Consider the following 21643-nt stretch of genomic DNA (forward strand, 5'->3'; position numbering starts at 1 on the left):
TTTTGAAGCGATGGATGTAAAGCTCTGTAATGTATCCAAGGTACTGTCACTCAACACTATGTATGAGAATGTCAATCAGCTACTGTTATGCTCAATGCACTGAAAACACACAGATAAGGAACGTTTTGAATTTATTCGACTTTTGCATCATGCTCGTGATTTTTGCTGCATTCCTGCCTGCTTTTAGTCGGTCATATAATCACTGAACTCTTAGCTATTTAACCGTGTGACATATTTATTGCCTGTCTCTCTTGTCCTTCAGAAACCCTGCACTTAAAAATCCTCCCGTCACACGTTTTACATGCACAACACGAGACGCTTTACTGTAAAGATCACTGATCAGCTAGCATGCTAGCAGCTGAGCTAAATGCTAACATCAGCATGCTAACATACCCTCAATGATAATGCTAATATGCTGATGTTAGCCAGTATAATGTTGCCATGTTCAGCATCGTGGTTTAGCATGTTTAAATGCTAACATTCGCTAATTAGCACTGAACACAAAGTACAGCTGCTGATGGGAAGGTCGTTAGTGTTTCAGCTAGCTGCTAGCATGGCTAACAGAATCCTGTCATCTCACCCTCTCTCTCACCCGCTGATAGCCTGTTAAACTTGATGCTTTTTGCAGTGATAATGAAGCACTTTACAACCAGGAGGCGGAGACGCCATCAGTCTGAAATGACCAGTCATTAACATCCTGTTCCACATGATTTAAGAGCGGGCTTGTGCCAAACTTGAACCTCTTTTACCTTTTCCATCCTATTATCCTAAATTAGCTGGAGATCCATAAACTTCACAGGGTTTGAATCTCATCAGGTCAGTTACAACTTTGAGTTAAATTACTTGATGTGTTTTGAACCGATTAATTGTTAATGGTCAATAAAATGTAGGAAAATAGTGAAAAATTTAAATTAGAGTACAATGTGGTGTCTTCAGATTGCTTGTTTTATCTCACCAGCAGTCCAAAACCCAAAAATATTCAGTTTACTATCATGAGTTTACATTTGAGAAGCTGGAAATCTTTGACCAATTGAATTGACAAAATCGTTTCAGATCACTTGAATTAATTTATCTCAACATCAGAACGTTTGGGTGGAGCCTGATTCCACTGCTGTCTCTCTGAGTTTTGAGGATTTTTGAAGGTACAAGGTTTCTGGAGGACAGTGATGATATTTCGAATATTTGTGTTGTATATTGATAATGTATTTGTGTTTACATAACTACATGGGGCTCCTTAGAGTCTAAAATGTCTTAATTTAAAGTTGCACTATATGTAGTTTTGAGAGAAAAAAAGAGTAATTTTAGACTTCGTCAGCCTTTTTTAACGTTCTTCACGAAAGCAGAAAGTCCATCGTCGAAGGAAACGTTAAAAACCACAGCCAAACCTTTTCTCTGCAGCTCCACGGTCTGATGTCACTTCCTGTTCATGTGGACGGACATTTCTCAACAGCTTGAATATATATTTTAATGACTCTTATTTATTGTAGTACAGAGGCTGTGAGGATTTAGAAACATGTTGCTTCCTCCCCTCCTGTAGAGGGCAGCAGTGGACCAGTGTGTAGAATTTATGGGGTCTGTTGGCAGAAATAAAATATAATGTTCATTAGTATGTTTTTATTAGTGTATAATCACATCTACAGAGGGAGCAGGTCCTCTTCACCATGTCCACCATGTTTCTACAGTAGCCTAGAGTGGACAAACCAAACACTGACTTTAGAGAGAGGTTTTAGCATTTTTAGCACCCGCTGCAGGTGAGGGGTGAGGCAAGCAGTGTTCAGTTGGACGCAACCTGCAACCTCACCACTAGATGCCACTAAATCTTACACACTGGGCCTTTAAATGGTTTAGTCCAGTAGTTTCCAGTCCAGGGTTCGGGCCCCTCTGAAGCGCCACCAGATAATTTTGAGGGTTGATTAATGTGAGAGGAAAGAAAAAAACACAGTTGTAGTTTTTAGACTTTTCTCTAATCTTTAATATTTGGTGAAATATTGGAGAGTTTTATCTCAATTGTTGGTCGTCCAACAATGATTAAAAATGAAGTTTAAAGGAGAAATGTGTGCTGAGGAGAAAGGACCTCAACAGACGCACCACAAAAATAAAACAGTGCATTTTATAAACTTATATGGAAGTAGCAACTGTCAGAGAAATATAGTGAAGTAAAAAGTACAGTATTTCCCTCTCACTTATACATAAGTAGAAGTAAAGGTACCTCAAAATTGTACTTCTACCACTACCACTGGGGGGCAGCAGACATGTTCTGCACAGCACATTGTCACAATTTTGGCGAAGACAATGAAGAAATTTCCTCTACATTACTGTGAAATACACTGAAGGGACGTGAAAGGTAACACAGCGTTGTGTTTAACAGCCAAAACCTGAAGTACCTGAAGTACACAAACACATCGCAGTCCAAGACGGAAATCAAACCGCCTTAAACCCAGTTAGCCACGGTGAGCGTGTGAAGGATGATAATTTAATGCTAAAAATGAGGGTTGTTCTCTCCCTGACACCTTCCAGGCTCTGTACTAAATGGACGCGTGGTTTAATGTTTTTTAAACTGGAGCTCATGCGTACCATCTGTAGGTACCATTTTCTCCTTCACACGTGAACGCAGCATCAGACCCGCGAGACGACACGTGACCTTCAGTCGTCAGGATACGCCGCCGTTCCTTTCTACGGCGTCAGATCGAAGCTAGCTGGCTAAACAACCGCAACATTCACTCCCTCAAATATCAATATTATCAATCGTCGGTTATTCGATTTTTTTCACATTTTATTAACATTTTTTTTCAAGTTTTACACTGACAAACATGTTCAGAGGACATGCAGATGCACGACAGGGAAAACAACACAAACAGAACAAAAAGGCCACCGTGTTCGCTCTGATTTGTCGTTAATTTTCTGTATTTATTACGTGTATTGCTTGATTTTAACTATGATATATATATAGTGTATTATTAGAAGCCTACAATCAAACCGCCAACTTCTTTGCTAACAAGCTAACCTTTAGTTCAATGGGGCGGTAGAGCTAGCCGCTCAGTTAGCTAGCTGGTCAGTTAGCTAGCTGGTCAGTTAGCTAGCTGCCCGAATTCAAACAGCTTTGTAAAACCAGAAGACAATTTGCACATGATTAATAAAGGTTGAATAAACTCACATCTTTTTATTGTTTTTTTGTTTATTGTGGTCTGATAGTGACGATGTATGAGGTTCAAAACTTGTTTAATAATAATAATGTTGCACAGAGTCGTAGCTGAAGAACAGGAAGTGATTTCAGCGCCGTTCAAACTGAAACCTGAAACCACACTGAGCAGAAACCTGCACATGTCGTTTTAATATGAAATGTATCTCCGATCAATGGTGCTAGACTCTGCAGAGCCTGAGAGTTGATGTCTGTTTCATTCCAAAACTTTATTTTAACCACAAAAACACACCAAGAAGCATGAAATACAAACCCCTCCCGCCCGTTTGAGGCTCACCATCATCTCAGATCGTCTCCCTCTTATATATTATTATTTTTTCTCTGCTGTATCCTGTTAAAGTTTGCTGCTGCAATGATCAATAAAGTTTAATTTCATCTGACTCACCTCATCTCACACCTCGTCTTTACTCAGATGTACTCACGCGCCTCAGCGCAGGGGGGTGATGTTACAGTGCAGGAGAGGGTGCTGAAGAGATCTAACCTGGCCGCTGGTGCAGAGATTTTACTCACTGTAAGAAGTAGTAGCAGTACCACTCGGTGGTACTACTACTATTTAATACTGTAGAGGCAAAACATGGTGAGCTGGAATGATGTAAACATAAAATCACTCAGATTTGATCAGAAATTAGAGAAAAACTGAGAATTTAAGAGGCATTTCAGAGAGAAGTCAGGGATGAAGGTCACACACCACACTCACCAAACGAGTGGGAGGATAAGTGTCAATCGCCATGGGTCCTGTCCCCTCCTCGGCCGTTGCCACGGATACCTGGCATGTTGTAGGTCTCCATGGCGGCGAGCAGGAGGCCTGTCCATTGGCTGGGAGCAGATGCGGGCTCGGCGAATCATCAAGCAGCGTGACGGCTTGGGGAGGGCAAAAGCGCACACTCGCACAAAGGTCATTATTAGATTTTGGTAAATGGCATTACATGAGAGGAAAGGGGAGGGAAAAGAAGGGAGGAAGGAGAGCTGGTGTGAGGAGGGAGGAAGATGTGAAGGTGGAGGAGGAGGAAGAGAGGGTGTGAGAACGGAGCCAAGAAGAGGAGTGAAAAGGAGATAAAGAGCAGGTGAAGAAGAGGTCAAAAGAAAAAGGATAAGAGAGAAAGGTGAGAGGAGACAATGGCTTTCTTCTCTTGGTGAAAAGGTCAAAGGTTAAGGTCTGACGGATGCCGCTAGAAAGGGACAGTTAGTCACCAGTAATGAAGATATCACGTCAGTATTGAAAGTTCTGTTTGTTACGGAGGCAAAAAAAAATTGTAACGCAGAGAAATCACCACAAATATTATTTACAGCATAAAAACTGAATGTTTGAAAGAAGAATGAAAGAAAAGTTTAAGAATCAAGGGACATTTTTAGGAAATTATTCACTTTCTTGGTGAGCGATAGATTGAAAAAACTCCTCTGTCTGAGCTACAGACAGCATATTTTAGCTTGGCATAAATACAGGAAACAGAGGGAATCCGATATCTCCATGTGGCCCAGAGTGGCTGATCAATCGAACAGCGATGCCACTGCTCACTGCTGGCGGAGCTAAAAGGTGTTTAGCTACACCAGCAGGAGATGTGGCGCCCCCTGCTGGCATGTTCACACTCAAGAATCCCAATAACTGTGGTTTGTGTTCAGCATGCAAACTGTTAATAACACACAACGGAAGTACATGGGATGAAGAGCAGAGGATGAGCTGAATCCAGATCAGCGGTCACATAGCACACACATGCACACAGTGTCAGCCAACACCCACTCTCTCTTTGCTGCTTTGCACTCTGCAGGACTGAAAATCAATAACTGCTGTGTGTGACAGGAAGAGATGGAGGAACCACAGAAGGCCAGAAAAGGGAGGGATGAGAGGAGGAGGAGGAGGAGGAAGAGTTGAGCCGAGCCACAGAAGGATGGAGAAAAGGAAGGAAGCACCGTAGAAGGACTGAAGGATGAGAAATGAACAGATGAAGAGTGAAAGTAGTTATTGATGGACTATAAGAGGCTGAAGTCATGGATGATATCTGGATGGGGAGGAAACACTCAGATCCTTCAAATTAAATGCTGTAAAAATACTCTGCTACAAGTAAAAGTCCTGAATGGAAAATCTAAAAGTAAAAGTACTGTGTGAGTTCACGTTGTATATCTAATGATATACTGTATTATGTCTAATTAGTAATGAATTAAATTTTAAGCAGAATTTCTCTGTTGTAGTTGTTTGAAATGGAGCAAATCTAGTTTTAATATACATTTTATATTGGGCTGCAACTACTGATTTATTTCATTATGGATTAATCTGATGGTTATTTTCTTCATTGATCTGTTCACTGTTTGATTTGTAAAATGTGGAATAAAAGTGAGAAATGCTGTCACAGTTATCCAGAGGTCAAAGAGACACTTTCAAATGTCTTGTTTTGTCTGAATAACAGTCCAAACCATAACATTATTCAATTAAAAACTAGTCTCTTTCGTTACTGGAACCTGCATTTTTAAACATTTTGATTTGTATACTTTGTTATATACACAAGACCTGATTGAACACAGGCTCTCTTGTCTTTATGATTAGGCCCCAGTTATATAAGTATTTCCCTAAAACTTTATAAGGTAATGACTGAGAATTTGGATAAATTCTTTAACATTTTATTCTGTATTCATTCCATTTCTGTTCTTCTGCACCATTTTTTTTTTCATGAAAGCCTATTTCCGGTCCTCCTAATTTTCCACAGCTGGATGCAGCCCACCGTGGGTGTTGTCCTGCATGTTTCCACACCGTTTTTTTTTTCTCTGATCCACCACGTGGAGCTCGGGATTTTGCGGGATCTTCCCCGGATGTGACAGTCCTGCACCCCAAATCTAACAGACAGGGTGAAACACAGGAAGGGTACTTCTGGTTTAATTCAACATGTGTTCCCATTAAAATGCATTCTTTTTGTAATTAATGTTTGTCTATCAAGTATTACAAGTAGGAAAGGTTTTTATTTTGATTGCAAATGCTTGTGTGGTTCTGACAGGGATTTATTTTGAAAAACAACTCAGAAATATGTTTTTTGTATCGAATAAAATCCGATGTCTTTTATCTTGTACTGCCAGTTGAAATTATGTATTGCACTAATTGTGCCATGTTCTGGTGGTGGGTGAACACGTTTATTTAACAAAAAATGCATCGGTTATGTATTTTATTTTATCTAGACTTTTACTTTGGTAGGAAAACAGGAAATGCTATGACGCGAAGGGTCTAACTTGACGCCGTAGAGGAAGAAGGGGGCGTGTTGCCAGTTGTTAGCCATCCTGCTAACTGCGAGCTAAAGTTGACTGCACTACTTTCACTTTCTAACAGTCGGGGATACGCTCTCTGGGATGAAAAAGGCTTCCTGGAAAACGAAACTAGAAACCGCCACTGTTGTTTTGACAGTCGTTAGATCGTAGATGTAGACATTTAACTGTCTTCGGGGGTGATATTGACAACTTGTAGCCGGTGGCGTCTAAAAGATTTAACCACGAGCCGTTAAAACGTCAAACACGCACGTAGCGTTCGTTAACCAGCTAGCTTTAGCGGCTAGCCCCCGCTAGCATGGACGGCGGCGGAAGCATGCAAAGTAATGAAGAGAGGGGTGCAGAGAAACTAATGGATGACTACCTTAAATCAATTGGTTTGCATCGGAAGAAGATTGCCAAAGACGGGTCGTGCTTGTTTCGAGCCGTCGCAGAGCAGGTAAAGTAACAGAACTGAAGAAAAGCTAGCGTGAAGTTCTTACTAGTTAGCTTACTGAGCACAGGTGACAAGCTGGGCTTGGTCTGTTTGTTGTGCTGATGCAGGCTAGCAAGTGTCCAATGTAGCCGGAGAAAAGTTAGCATGACTGACAAGGGTTTTAGTCGAGTTTCATGGCTAAGGATTAACATATATACATTTTACACTTTCAAACACTAACATTAGTAAGTTTTCAAAAGTGATCTTTTAATGTCATGTGGATAAAGTGGCATGGATTCAGAGCATGTTTCCAAATCATGGAACTGGTACTTTTTCATATCGTTTGTCTGTTTGTTAACGGTGTGATATTAACTGTTATTGTGCGTTTGTTCCTGTGACCTTTGACCCCGTGTAGGTGCTGCATTGCCAAAGCCTTCATACTAAAGTTCGAGCCAAATGTGTGGAGTTCCTGAAGCAGAACAGAGAGATCTATGAGGCGGTAAGTTCAGCGTTGACTGGCACCACACAGTCCGATCACACACTCAGACCTCCCACACTGGCAGTAAAGTAGCCCAGTGTGTTTATTTGGGATGGGAGAGGCTCTTTTTGTCTTTCCAGTGAATGGATTAATAAATTAATCATCATTTTATTTTGTCTGAAATGGAATATGTTGATATTTTGTCCAAAAACACAAGCACACACAGCTTTGTTGTAGGTTCCCCTTCATTTCGACCACAGACCCCTCACAACCTCTCTGATATGTGGCTTAATACAAGTGCAAGATATCATAAATTCAGCATTTCTCTGCGCACAGCTTCTGTATTAAAATAAATGATCACCACTAAAATGACAGTAATTATCTGTGCTTATGTTTGTGCTGAAAAAACAGCTGTGATGGAATATAACTAAGATCTGCTTGTACTCAGAGTATTTTCTTCTAATGCGACTTTCTGGTTCTAGAAGTACTTTTTACTTCACTACATTTTATGTGGCAGCTTTAGTTACTCGTTACTTTACACTATAAAAATATTAGTTATAAATTAAACTATCCGACAGTTGATGCAGGTGCAGCTGAAATGATTAGTCAGTTAATTAGTGAGTCAGTTGACAGAAAATTAATTGACAGCTATTCTGAGCATTATTTTTCATGTAAAAACATTTCATGGTCCCAGCTTCACAGAGGTGAACATTTTCTGCTTTTCCTTGTAGTTTTTTCAGTAATTAAAATTCCTTGTAATCATTTTGAGGTTTGGACTCGTGCTGACCGATGAAGTTGTATTTTCATCATGACTGAGATATGAACATGCGTGATAAACACGTGGCCAATCAGATGACGGCCACCAAGGCAGCGAACGCGGTTTTCATGTGCGAGTTGTTCATTAAAAGCATGTTTGAGATAATTTATTTCAAAAGGCTGTTCAGTGTTTGTGGTCTGTGTTAGCGCTGTAAGTACGTAGTAAAGCAGAAAGACGCATGAACTTCAGGATTTGTTTATCACATCGTCATCGTAGTATTGAACATTTATTGCACAGCGCAGAGTTTCCTTATCCTGTGAAAGCCTAGTTTGGACGATTGGTTGGACTCTGTTTTCTGAGTTTTTACAAACCAAACAATCACTATATGTTCAAAGTGTTACAGCTGTAAATGATCACAGATGAGATGTAAATATCTGAGCTGGTTGTGACGCTGTGGGATGAGACAGCAGGTTTCCTTTCTGTGTTTGTGTAGACTTGTTTCATAACTGAGGTTGAACTGAACTGAAAGCAGAAGTTTTAATGGCGGTGACTTCATGCCAGTGACTCACCTCGCTCCACAGCAGGGCTTTCCTACATCTCCCAGAATGCCCTTCAGCGGCTGTGAACCGGCTGCCTTCAGTCTGATGAATGTGACTCGCGGGCAAACATGTTTTTAAGCATGACGTGTGTTCGCCTGCAGTCGCTGCATTGCATTCTGGTCTTTTTGGAGCTCATGAACTTGTCGAAGCTGGCGTCTTTTCCTCTCCTCCAATTCAGGTAGTTTCTACCTGTGTGTTAAACGTCCTCCTGTCACTTTGACACCATGAAGTTTAGATTGTTGAAATATTTTCTGCAGTCAAACTTCACTTAAGATGCACGTAAAATGACGTGGATGTGACGTCCTGGTGTCCATGTAGTGCCGGTAGTACAACAGATAGCTAAATTACAGCCAGAAATTAATATAATTCAGCTGCAGATGATTGATTTTGTATAATAGCTCCGTCTGGTGTTGTTCTGTATTTTCTTTCTGTTCTTTGTGACTTCTACTTCAAGCTCATTGGTTCTTGCTGAAGACATAAATCTTTAAAAATAGGTCATGAGTACATACTTTCAGCGTTGTAAACAGTCCTGCTGCCCAATAATAATCCAGGTGTGGAATACCGCCTGGTCATATCGCCTAACTCGAGCTGCAATCCAGCATTGAAGACCCCCCTCTCTTATCCTGCTCTGTCCTGTGTTGCAGTTCATTGAAGGCGACTTTGAGGATTACCTGTACAAGCTCCAGGACCCGCAGGTACGACAGAATTAACGATCGCCTCCTGTTTTTGTGGTGAAATATTCGCCTTGTGATTCCATGCACTGCTTATCGATCACTTCAGTGATCAGGTGATCACTTCAGGTTCTGTCTGTTTTTCAGCAATGGGTCGGAGAGGTGGAGATCAACGCGCTGGCGGTCATGTACAAGTAAGAATCTATGAAAGGTCCCATGAAGGAAACAGTGATTTTCTTCTTTAGGACTATGTTCTGGGAAAAGACGGAGATTTTACTTTCATTTATTTATTTTCAGGGGCAAAGTGTGTTGATCATCACTGTAAATGTACCGCTGTTAGCCCAAAGGCTAGTTTTCAACAGTCATCCCTCGGCTGGATGTTAGATTATCTGTCTTTGTTAGCATGTTTTCTGTTCATTCTGGGCTTTTGATCAGATCACGTGATCAGATTTTATATCCAAAAGGTCAAAGGTCAGCTTCACTGTGACATCATAATGTCCCGTTCTCTCTCACTCTGTTCTCTGTAGGAGGGATTTTCTGATCTTCCAGGAGCCCGGAAAACCAGCCGTCAACATCACAGACAACAACTTCAAGGACAAGGTGAGACTCAGCGCTTTAAACCAACCTGCAAATGTCAGAATGAGCTTTGGAGAAAATATTTAGAATCTGACGGAGTCAGTAAATTACCTTTGGATTAAGTGTTTCTCTCTTTGAGACGGTTTAGCTGCATCTCACAGCAGTTGAACATCTCTGCAGCTACATTAATCAAGCAGGCCACAATGCAGCAGTATTCAGTTTTCTATAATGCAGAACAGAGAAAAGCAGCAAATACTCACTTGCTAATACATTTTCTGTCGATCGAGGAATCGTTTCAGCTTCACCTGAAGTCATTGTGGCGCTCATGATGTTGATGTACAGTCACTGTGGTCAACTCTCTGGTCGTGTTTTATATTTGTTATATTCTGTCTCATCCCGTCTTAAAGGAAGTGGACAAGAAAAGCGTTTTGGCAAGTTTCAGTGATTCATGTTTTTTGCACTTTAAAGGTCAGTGTGGACCGTTCAGGGACATTTATATGAAATCTGATATTCATGGGTTTGTTTTCACCTGACAATAAGAATAGTGGAGTTGAGTATGAGCTCTGTATATCCACACAGGGAGGTGGTTCCCTTCCACAGTCCACCGTGTTGCACCGCCATGTTTCTACAGGAGACTTTACACATTTTTTGCCGACATCGTAGTGGGGAGTGAGGCAAGGGGTGTTCAGTTGGTTGCAGTCTGCAGCCTCACCACTAGATGCCACCAAATCCTGCACACTGGACCTTTTAAATCCCAACAGAAACTCCCTCTCTGACTGCTTTTGTTTCCGTGTCTCAGGTGCGGTTGTGTTTTCTGAACGGGAATCACTACGACAGCGTTTACCCCATCAGCCACATGAAGAACGCTGCTCTCTGCCAGTGTGAGTGACTGTGTGCTCACAAGTGTGTGTCAGCAGAATATAAGCTTTCATAAGCATAATTCTTACACTTGACCACCAGGTCGGCGGGAGCTGTCTCGTTAATACCTGTGGTTTTAGTAGGATCAGTAAGCAGTTCAGCAAGTGGTGAAACAGCTAGCAAACTCTGACTTTGATTGTTCTTTAAAGCTCATCAGCATTTATGTGATTTAAAGTAGCTTAACCACCAAATCACGTGAAAATGAGGCAGCAGCTCCTGAGGTCTGCTAGGCTAGCTGCCTTTATGCTAAGCTAGCTAGCTTTAGCTGTTTGTCTTCTTCTCCAGCACAACTTGATTTAGCTTCTGCCTTATTTAATGTATCTGAAAAACCAAAATGGGCAGAATGATTTGGTCCACATGGTCCCGTCCTGGGACTCGTGTCCTTCAGTGTCTGTGGCGAATCCCAGCACCTCGTCACAGACTCGCCGTCCTTCTGTCTCTTGCAGCCATCCTGTACGAGCTGCTCTATGAGGGCGTGTTTAAAGTGGACCGGAGCTTTCTGGGGGCGTGCCAGCGGGTCGGCCGACCCTCTGATCTCCTGAGTGACGACAACATGGCCGCCTGCGGCAGCAGCGACGAGTCCGACGCGGACGCTGGCGAGGCGCTCTGGTGAGAAACCTGCCGGCTCCCTTATGTATTTTCTGTTGTAGATACAAGATGACGTGTGTGTTTTCTGATGCAGGGTAGAGAATGGAACGAGCACGACGGCTGCAAGACACAGCAGGGTAACACACACACACACACACACACACATGCACACACACACCCACGCACATACACACACTCTCAATCACTTGATCAAACTTCTGTACAGACCTGCTTAACTGCCTCTGTTGTTGAACATCATCACTGAATAACTTTGTGTGTGCGTGTGTGTGTGTGTGCGTGCGCGCGCGTGCGTGTGTGTGTGTGTGTGTGTGTGTCAGGGCCGTGGGCGTGGCCGGCTTCTGCCTGAGAGGGTGCGGCGTTCACTGAACCCGACTCTGCTCAGGAACATCGAGTACGACGTCTGGCACAAGAACAAGAGAGGTGACACATGCTAACAGGAAGCAGACTGAATAACCTTTATTGAACCAAGTTCTGCTGACACAAACATCTGATTTGATTGGTTCATCTGTCGACACAGAATGAATCAATCCGAACTGCTTCCACCTCCTCGGGCATGAAGACTTTCTTGCTTTTGAATTTTAGAAAATAAGCAGTTTAAAGACGTCACATTTTATGAGATAGGACAAATCTTTATTGATCAGCACAAAGATATAATAGAAACTGTACAAGATCAAATTTACTCCAAACTACAAGGCAAGTGTGACGTAGTGTGTGATTATTAGCAGCAGCATGTAGTATATGTGAACACCTGGGTGATGTATAATAATTTGATTAAGTAGTGATGCTCAGTGTTTGTATTCACAGAGAAATGATATCCTGTGTAATGCAGTATCACATATTAACATAATATATAATATTTATACAATATATAATATGAGGTGCAATATAGTAGTATTGGATAACAAAATATGTAGTATATAATATAAACATATATATATATATATCACAAAATATATCAATCAGTCCAGAGAGAGAGTACTGTCAAGAGTGTGCAGACCAAACATGAATTAAATAACTTAATTAGATAAATTAAATGAAAATCATTCAAATATGTTAAAACAAGTGAATTTGAAGTGTTTTCTTTGTTGTTTCCATTCAGCACAACAGAAGATGGATTATTGCATCGCTGCAGGGATGCAGTTCGCTGTAGGAGACCGCTGTCAGGTGTGTGGTGTGTTCAGTGTCCTCAGTTAAACTCTGTTTCCTCAACTGTTTTTTTGACATTGTGTGTGTGTGTGTGTGTGTGTGTGCGTGCGCGTCACCTGCAGGTCCGTCTTGATGGAAGCGGACGAAACTACAACGCAACCGTGAAGGAGGTCCCTCCCAACAACAGCTCAGTGACGGTTTACATAGAGGAGCTGGGCAGGAAGTAGGTCACACTAACAACACGCGCTGAAAACACGCTTTACCCTCAAGGAAAATGTTACTTCAGTAAAAGTATTTAAGAATAATGAGGAAAATGTACTCAAAGCACAGAGATGTTCTGTTATATCTGATCTGGTTATTCTGACTCCTGCCTTCATGTGAAAGCAGGATTTTACTGCAGTTTAAGATTCTTTTCATTCTATTTTAATCTGATCATTATTTCCTCCATCAATCAACACATAACAAAACATATTTAGTCCTTCATATTTTTAATGTGCAAAAGTCTGAATCTGCAAAGTTACTGGTAACTAAAGCTGTAGATACATGAAGTAAACAGTACTTCAGTAGTATTTGTAGAAGTAGAGAGTGAGAAGAAAGTACGTCAAATTTGTACTCAAGTCCAGTAATAATACGTCTGTCTGTCTGTCTGTCTGTCTGTCTGTCTGCCTGCCTGTCTGCCTGCCTGTCTGCCTGTCTGCCTGTCTGTCTGTCTGTCTGTCTGTCTGCCTGCCTGTCTGTCTGCCTGTCTGTCTCTCTGTCTGTCTGTCTGTCTGTCTGTCTGTGTAGACAGGTCCCTCTGTGGAGCCTTCGTCCTCCCAGTGATGAGAACAGCTGGAGCACTGTGGTCAACCGAGACAAGAGGCTCAGCAACGGACATGGAGGTGGTGGACACACACACACACACACACACACACACACACACACACACACACACACACCTGTATATGCTGTTGAAGTAAACTGACTGTTACTCGTTCCCTCCCTCTCAGATTGGGAGGAGAGGGGCAAAGGCAGAGGCAGGGGGAAGCACGTCCCAGCATCCTCCTCTGTTTCCCAGGCAACAGCACCGGGCCCCAGCGGGCGTGTGCAGAAGCAGCACTCCTGGCCCCCGCAGGCCCCCACAGAGGAGCAGGGAGGGCCGAAAGCCAACAGGTGTGTGCGTGCGTGCGTGCGTGCGTGTTCAGTAAGAGTGTTTAACAGATCTCATGATCTGTGTGTTTCTTACAGGAAGTCTGCGAGCTCGGTGGAGGCTGCGTTCGGCCTGACGGAGGAGCAGCGTTTGGCCAAAGAGGAGGAGGAGAGGAACGTGGCGCTGGTGGAGATCCAGCTCAGAGACGAGCACAGCTTCCCCGCCCTCGGGGTCAGTTCAGAGGAAGTGGTCAGAAAGACAGTCATAGATCTGGTCTTGGTGTTCAGGCCCTGAAGAGCAGAGCTCTGCTGTATTTGTGTCGGCTTATTAAAGTTATGATTTGTCGTCTCGTGCCTCGGTTCAAACACCAAACTCTGGAAATGACGTACAAGTGCTTCCCAGGAAATATGAGCCCAGTCGGCCAGATGGTGGCGCTGTAATTAAGGCCAAAAACACAATTAGGAAAGGCAACGCCCCCCGTGTGCTCCACAAAAAAAACCTCCTGGGCCATTTAGTCCTCTGTGGTGGATTTTCCACCGTTTTGAATTTTTTGACAAACAGGAAATAAATAGGACTAGATCAATCAAAAAACATGGCCGCCATCAACCAAAGTCTGAACATACAGACCCAGTTTCATAAAGCTTCCTTCTAAAGGTTTAGCCTCAGTTATTCAGGAGGTTTCAGTCTTTGTAGTGACTGTGTTTCTCCCCCCACAGACCCAGTCGGGGCTGCAGGGAGACGGAGGGAGGAAGAAGGGAGGAGAGAAAAGAAGATCCCAAAGAAACAAGACGGTAAGTTTGATCAACAGTCACAAACACGATAACTCAGCCAGCGACGAATCGCCATGGAGACGTTTCGTCTGTGCGTTTACAGAAGAGTCCGGTCGAAGACGTCAGAGCTCCGTCTCCCCCTGTTGGCGACAGACCCAAATCCTCCACCCCGCCTCTTGCGGGCCCTGCTGTTGCCACTGCACCTGCTACCACACCCACCAACCCCACCCCCGCTGCTGCTGCTCCGCCTGCAGACTCGGACGCCAGTCCCGCTTTGCTGGCCGCTGCCGCTGCTACACCCTCCAGCCTGCCACCCGCCTGTGCTGCCCCGACTGCTAAAACAAACACACAGTCTTATGCTTTGGCTGCTGGGGCTTCACCCAGTTCTCCTCCTCCTCCTCCTGCTGCTGCACCGAACACTAAACCTCCTGCAGCAGGTGGTGCTGTGCCTCCCTCCGTCCCATCCTCTGCCTCTCTCTTCTCCTTGCTCCCCCCTGTTCTCCCTGCGGCGTCATCACCCCCAACCCCCCACGCCCTCTCCTCGTCTTCCCCGTCCTCTTCCTCTCTTCCTCGCAAATCATCTCCTCCTCCTTCCTTTTCACTACCGACTCCTACTTTCATCGCTCCCATCGCTCCCTCTCCCACCGCTGCACAGGGCTTCCTCCCCCGTTCCTCCCCACCTCTCTCCTCTCTCCCCCGCTCCCCCAGTCCGCCCTCCTTCTCCTCCTCAGCCCAGACCTCCTCTCTCCATCATCACATCCACGAGGCTCCGCCAGTTTCAGCACAAAGTAAGAAATCCATCTTTTCTCCTTTTGTGTCGTCGGTGCAGTGATCGTCTAGTCTGGTCTGACTCGTCTTCGTGTCTTCTCTCTTTCTTCAGAGTCTTTGACAAACACAGGAGGAACCCTGACTGCATCTCAGTCCACCACGAGCCAGCCCCCCCTCTCCCAGATTCATCCTCAGGTGTCTCAAAACCAGAGCCAGATCTCTGTGTCCCAGACCCAAACCCAGTCCTCAATAACCCAGGGTGAGACCCAAACCCAGCCTTCTCTGCCCCTCAACCAAACCTTTATGCCCCATATGCCGACTGAGGTCCAGCCCCCCCTCCCTCAGTCATGTCTTCCTCAGCACCAGCCTCAGTCTCAGACTGCAGGGGCCTCTCTGCCACAGACCCAGATCCAGCCGTCTGTCCTCCAGACCCCTCAGGCCCAGCCCCAGGCCCCCGTCTCTCAACTCCAGCCCCAGTCTCAGACACAGTGCCCCTCACAGTCCCAGTCTGAGGTGGCCCAGGTCCAGGCCTCTCACGCAGCTCCAGGAGCTTCCTACCCTCTTACCTCCCAGGCCTCAGTTCCCACCTCTGCCGCCGTGCAGCCCCAACCACCTGTCACCCATCCTCACCTGCAGGTCCAACAGGCCCAGCCTCCTCACCCCTCCCAAGTCCCACACCCCCCTGTCTCTCTCTCTGCCACCCTGACCCAATCCCAGAACCCCATCGCCCAAAATCAAACAGAGGCCCCCCTCCCTCCCGCCCAGCCTCAGCCCGACTCTCCGGCTCAGGATCCCTCCCAGCAGTCCCGCCCTCCTCACCCTCCTCACCAGCCCCACTTACCGACTGCACATTCCCCTCACCCCCAGTCCATCCCAGGAGCCGTTCCTCTTCAGCAGCTGTCCCAGCTCTACCAGGACCCCCTGTACCCCGGCTTCCCCCAGGGCACCGCGGGCGACGTGGCTCCGACTCCGCCCATCTCCTCCAGCAAATCAGGGGACGACCTGCCGCAAGGTGAGCCGGACAGAAGGTTCCGGGTTATAGTAGCTGATACTGATCATTGATACATCTGACTTTTCTCTTGTCATTGTGCATAAAATATCAGAAAATAGTGAAAAATACCTCATCATTTGTCTTCCTCTGCAGATGTCAACATCTTGAGGTTTTTCTTCAACTTGGGCGTCAAGGTAAGACAAAGACCTCGATGGAAAATGATGGTGATTAACACTAACTAGTGCCCCCTTGTGGCCCATTGGATCACAGATATGCTGGAGTTTGTTTGGCTCTGCGTCGGTGACGGTCTGTAGGGAAATGTTCACTTTGACTCGAGGATGAACTGAGGTCAAAGGTCACCGTGACCTCATAAACATGTTAACTGAAGAATTCAGATGCTAATTATGACAAAATTTCACACAAATGTCTCGGAGGATAAAATGATGAAGTGATGACATTTTCTGTGTAAAAGGTCAAAGGTCAGCTTCACTGTGACATCAGCATGTTGTCTTTGCGGTCCACCTTCAGACAGATCTGATTGTTCAGATCGTCTGAGCTGCAGGTTCAACATGTGTGAAGCCTCCACGTTTTACAGTTTGTAGCTTCTCTGCAGCAGCGGCCATGTTTGAAGCATCGTAGTCACTGCGAGCTGATTGGCTGTGCTGATATTGATCTTCAGGTGATTGTTCATGTGATGAAGCTCTCAGTCAGTCCTCTGGACAGATACTCTCAGAGTGATGACAGCATGTTTCTCAGTGGACGTTATTCACGGGAATCAATATAGTGAGAAATTACAATTAGCCAAAAAATACACTGAACACCTTTTAATTAACTTCACATCATGTGAACAGACATGGAGGTAAACTGTAACTTGATGGTGGAGGCAAACAATCAAGAGGTGATAATTCTAGTTTTAATCTTTACAAAAACTGTCTCTGGGACCACTAACTTCTTCTTCTCTGGTTGCCTGGCAACTGATCCAGTCAAAACGTAACGTGTTGAACTTAACGCTACATCAAACTTTTAATTGGTGCCAAAGGCAGAAAGTGAGCTGACTCAGTCCTGCTTCTCTCTCTCCAGGCCTACTCCATGCCCATGTTCCCCCCTTACATATACCTCCTCCCCCTCCAGCAGGCCCACACCATGCACCCCAAGATCCCCTCCCGCTCCCCCTCTCCTACCCCCAGCTACCCTCCCTCCAACCCCCCCATCAGGCACCAGGAAGCATACCCCCACCCTCAGTACCCTCCAACTTCAGTGTCCATACCTCCTCAATATGACCACCAACTCCCACTCCCTGAGCCCCCCAACCCCAGTGACCCCTCCTTCAACCAGTCTGGGTACCCTGCCGCCCAGCCTCCACCCCACAGGATGTCCTGCCCCTCGCTGCCATGGCAACAGCTCCAGATGCCCTCACACAGAAACCCCAGCTTCCCGGTAGGGTATCCCACCCCAAGTCCACAATATCCACCGTTGTCTCAGGGCTACCATCCAGGTCAAGGGCCGGGACACCCACTGTACCCTCCAAGCGTACCTCCGTACCCCCCCTCCTCGCTGGGATATCAGTCTTCATCAGCCCATGAAGAGCTCCAGGCGAGCCAGGGGGCGATGGAGCAGCGTCAGCACGCTAATGGGGACGCAGTTCCTGGACAAGGACCTGGCCGAGCCCCTGGGCTCGCTGCTGCTAACTTGGCTAATGCTAATAACAATAGACCAGTGGTGGTTCCTGGTTTTGGTACGTAGACAGTTTTTATTGCTAAAATAAAATGCTTTGAAATGTTTACATTTGCACAAAAAGATCAACTTTCAGGCTTCCGATCAGATCTTTTCATGATTGGTATAAATTATTGACAGATAGCACACAGGAATTCTGGGTAATGAGTGTCTGAAATCTCACCACCAGGGGGAGCCAAAATAGAAAATGTCCCAGTGTAGAGTTTAATCAGAAGCTTGTGTTTCCCCATCAGCCCACAAGAAGGAGCTGGGAGCGGTGCTGCTGGTGGACCCGCCACTCAACAACTATCCCATCGTACGGACACACACACACACACACAGATAACACGCACACACACACAGACACGCACACACACACGCACACACAAACAGATAACACACACAGATAAGATTACAGTGGTCTATTTAGTAGTGGTTGTTAAAGTGGTATATTTACAGTAGTAATTGTTGTTACAGTGATATTTACAGTAGTTGTATATTTACAGTAGTTGTAGTAGTGACAGTGGTATATTTACAGTAGTAGTTGTATTAGTGACAGTGGTATATTTACAGTAGTACTTATAGTAGTTACAGACCTAGACTGTAAGTAAGTTGGGGGGGGTGCAAACAGCATTGAAGGTGCAATTAAGAACAGTGCAATAATATGATCATATAGTATAGCCATGGCAGTGGTATATTTACACTAGTAGTTGTAGTACTTATAGTAGTATATTTACAGTAGTAGTTGTAGTACTTATAGTAGTATATTAACAGTAGTAGTTACAGTGGTATAATTACAGTAGTAGTTGTAGTACTTATAGTAGTATATTTACAGTAGTAGTTACAGTGGTATAATTACTGTAGTAGTTGTAGTAGTTATAGTAGTATATTTACAGTAGTAGTTACAGTGGTATATTTACAGTAGTAGTTGTAGTAGTTATAGTAGTATATTTACAGTAGTAGTTACAGTGGTATAATTACAGTAGTAGTTGTAGTAGTTATTGTAGTATATTTACAGTAGTAGTTACAGTGGTATATTTACAGTAGTAGTTGTAGTAGTTATAGTAGTATATTTACAGTAGTAGTTGTAGTACTTATAGTAGTATATTTACAGTAGTATTTACAGTAGTATATTTACAGTAGTAGTTGTAGCACTTATAGTAGTATATTTACAGTAGTATTTCCAGTAGTATATTTACAGTAGTAGTACTAAATCAAGTTGAAACTTCTGTGTCTCTCAGCTGGTTTCAAACCCTGGCATCAAGGATGTCCCCGTCTCCATGACAACAATGAAGACCAGCAGCACATGTGGCTCTCCATCACCTTATGACATCATCTCCAAGGCAACCGTCCCCGGTGACAACATCCCCTCTCGTGGTTACCGGGGTCAGCAAAAACTACATAATCCTACCAACACGTACGTCTCGCTGGGGGCACCGGAGCCGAGCCAGGGGGTCTACCTGCAGACCGCTGCCATGGCAGAGCCTCTGTCCGTCGGCTGCAGCACAGAGGACGACTGGGAGGAGCACATGGGATTCAAACCCACAACCATAAACCACCGAGGGTCGAGGAGGAACCACAGAAGAGGAGGAGGAGGAGGAGGGAGAGGGAGAGGAGGCCATGATCCAGGCAGGGGGTCAAACAGGAGGAGACATGGAGGAGAGGCAGGGGCGGGGTTAAGCTATATCCAGTATAACTCCTCCTACCAGGGGAGGGGCCGGGAGAGGGGATACTAGCTCTCATCCAATGAGAGGAGAGGACACCAGAAGGTGATATTTTTTTTTCGTCCTTTTCTCCCCCAGTCTTGTTGCTTTCTGCTCGTTCTTATTTGGACATTTTCTGTTTCATTTTGACGTCTTTCCTTCCTCCGTCACCAACTGTAGATCTCATTGGTGGATGCGATTGATTCCACATAAAAAATAGATACCAGAAGCGATCAATTCGACCAATCGTCCGTGTTGTGTCTTCGCCTGCAGTTGGAAAGTCTGAAACTCCATCTGTGTGTTTGATTGACGTTGAAATGCTTCACCTCGCTGCGGAAACATGAACACTATCACATTTTCTTTATCAAGCTCATATTAGCTGGCTCATTAGCGTAGCATGTTAGCAAATGCAAGTTTACATTTCTCAGCAGTTAACGACACGCACGGACGCCTGGGTTTAAAGAAGGTGTTTTCTTTCTGAACGAGCATTTTTGGGATCGTAGACATGCTCAGAGTCGGGCTGCGTGGAGGTTGTCACCACGTTAACGTGACGTTAGAAGAAACGTCTGCGGCGCTCTGAATATTCATCGCACTGCATCGTTCTTTAAAGGAACAGTCAGACATTTTTGGGGAATTTTAACTCTTTGTTTTGCGTTTTGCTGTTTGATAAGATTGTTACCACTCTCAAGTCTGTATGCCGAATGTGAAGCTGCTGCTGGTTAGCTTAGCTTAGCATGAAGCAAAAACTTTAGGGGTGAAAACAACAATTTGTGTTATTACTGTGGGTTATGTGCCAGGCTAGCTGTCTCTTTCCAGCCTTTGTGCTAAGCTAAGCTAACCATCTACTGGCCACAGCTACATATTTACCGTACGAACAAGAGCGGTTTCAATCTCCTCTAATTTTTCCCATGAATGTAGAACTATTCCTTTAAAGGAAGTCAAAATTAAGACTCTAGCATGCTACACACCTACTGAGAGCTTAGCATGTCCACGCAGCTTCAGACATTTAAACATACTCAAGCATCAACCAGCTTCAGCGAGCACTTCCTGTTAGCATCTGTTAGCACTGTGAGCTAAAACCAAACAAGCGAGGATTAAAGCAACAAAAATCTGTAAAAAGTGTAATTTGAGAGCAGTTTGAGTTGAATCGCTGCTCTGGAACTCCGAGAGTGTTCAGAAGACTCGGATTTGAAGAGTCCGACGGCAAAGAGCTCGACTTGAACTCACTCGAGGCTGTTTGGAAGTTGGGTGTTTAGATTTATTTTTTAATCGTTGCTGCTCGTCTCGTGTCCCTTCCTTTCCTGTTATTGTCTCGTTTTTTGTTTTTTGTCTTCGCCGGCTTTGTTTTTCTTTTGTCGCGTCCGATCAGCTCAGAAAGCTGTGGAGACTCAGTGCCTTACGTTTGCCGCCTTTCACGGTCTTGTGTCTTTGTCTCCTGCTGTAGTCGAGTTGGAGTTTGGGAATCTGCTGTATAGAACAAAGGCTGTTGTTGTCTGTGTTGGATTTTTCTATGCGGTTGAATAATAAAACTTTGGTTCAGATGTTGCTCTCGTCGCCGCCTCTTGGTTTAAATCAGATGTTCTTCTTGGGTTAACAGCATTTGATCGCTGAGCTGAAAGCATCTGATTTCACTCAAAATAAATCTCTGAATGCTTTTAATTCCACTCATCAAAGACTCGACCATGAGGACGAAAAAATGCTTTGTTCATTCTCCAAAGTCAGCATCGGCAATATTATGTTTAAAAATATTATATTTTATTCCAAGTAAAAGTCCTGCATTGTAATTGTTCAAGTACCAAAAGTAAAATTACTCATGTGTACTGGCACATGTGAGAATCCTATATATTACGGCATTCAAGTTATTGAATTATTTATGTTAATCATTTAAATGTTTAAGCAACTTGATCTTTAATTCATCAAACGCTATTGGTTGCTTTGTTTTGTATTATTGATCT

General features: G+C 44.4%; 1 protein-coding gene across 1 annotated transcript; it reads left to right on the plus strand.

Annotated features, from left to right (window-relative positions):
- Positions 1-6504: 6504 nt before the first annotated feature.
- otud4 (OTU deubiquitinase 4) lies at positions 6505-21229 on the plus strand. The gene is made up of 21 exons (XM_041965669.1): positions 6505-6884; positions 7276-7359; positions 9339-9389; positions 9513-9559; positions 9893-9965; positions 10741-10822; positions 11306-11468; positions 11542-11584; positions 11786-11888; positions 12568-12632; positions 12737-12837; positions 13401-13495; positions 13604-13766; positions 13842-13974; positions 14460-14534; positions 14617-15301; positions 15394-16293; positions 16426-16466; positions 17353-18007; positions 18240-18301; positions 19227-21229. The coding sequence occupies exons 1-21, from the start codon at positions 6744-6746 to the stop codon at positions 19719-19721; spliced, it is 4257 nt and encodes a 1418-aa protein (XP_041821603.1). The 5' UTR covers positions 6505-6743; the 3' UTR covers positions 19722-21229.
- The last annotated feature ends 414 nt before the right edge of the window (positions 21230-21643 follow it).

The sequence above is a fragment of the Chelmon rostratus genome, chromosome 23, assembly GCF_017976325.1.
Source record: "Chelmon rostratus isolate fCheRos1 chromosome 23, fCheRos1.pri, whole genome shotgun sequence".
Classification (NCBI taxonomy): domain Eukaryota; kingdom Metazoa; phylum Chordata; class Actinopteri; order Chaetodontiformes; family Chaetodontidae; genus Chelmon; species Chelmon rostratus.

Bases quoted from the DNA above. Each gene is read 5' to 3' on its own strand.
- otud4 (XM_041965669.1), top strand. From the start codon at position 6,744: ATGGACGGCGGCGGAAGCATGCAAAGTAATGAAGAGAGGGGTGCAGAG. The intron at 13,496-13,603 runs GTGGTGGACACA...CCTCCCTCTCAG, and splicing joins GCTCAGCAACGGACATGGAG to ATTGGGAGGAGAGGGGCAAA. The intron at 16,294-16,425 runs GTGAGCCGGACA...CTTCCTCTGCAG, and splicing joins AGGGGACGACCTGCCGCAAG to ATGTCAACATCTTGAGGTTT.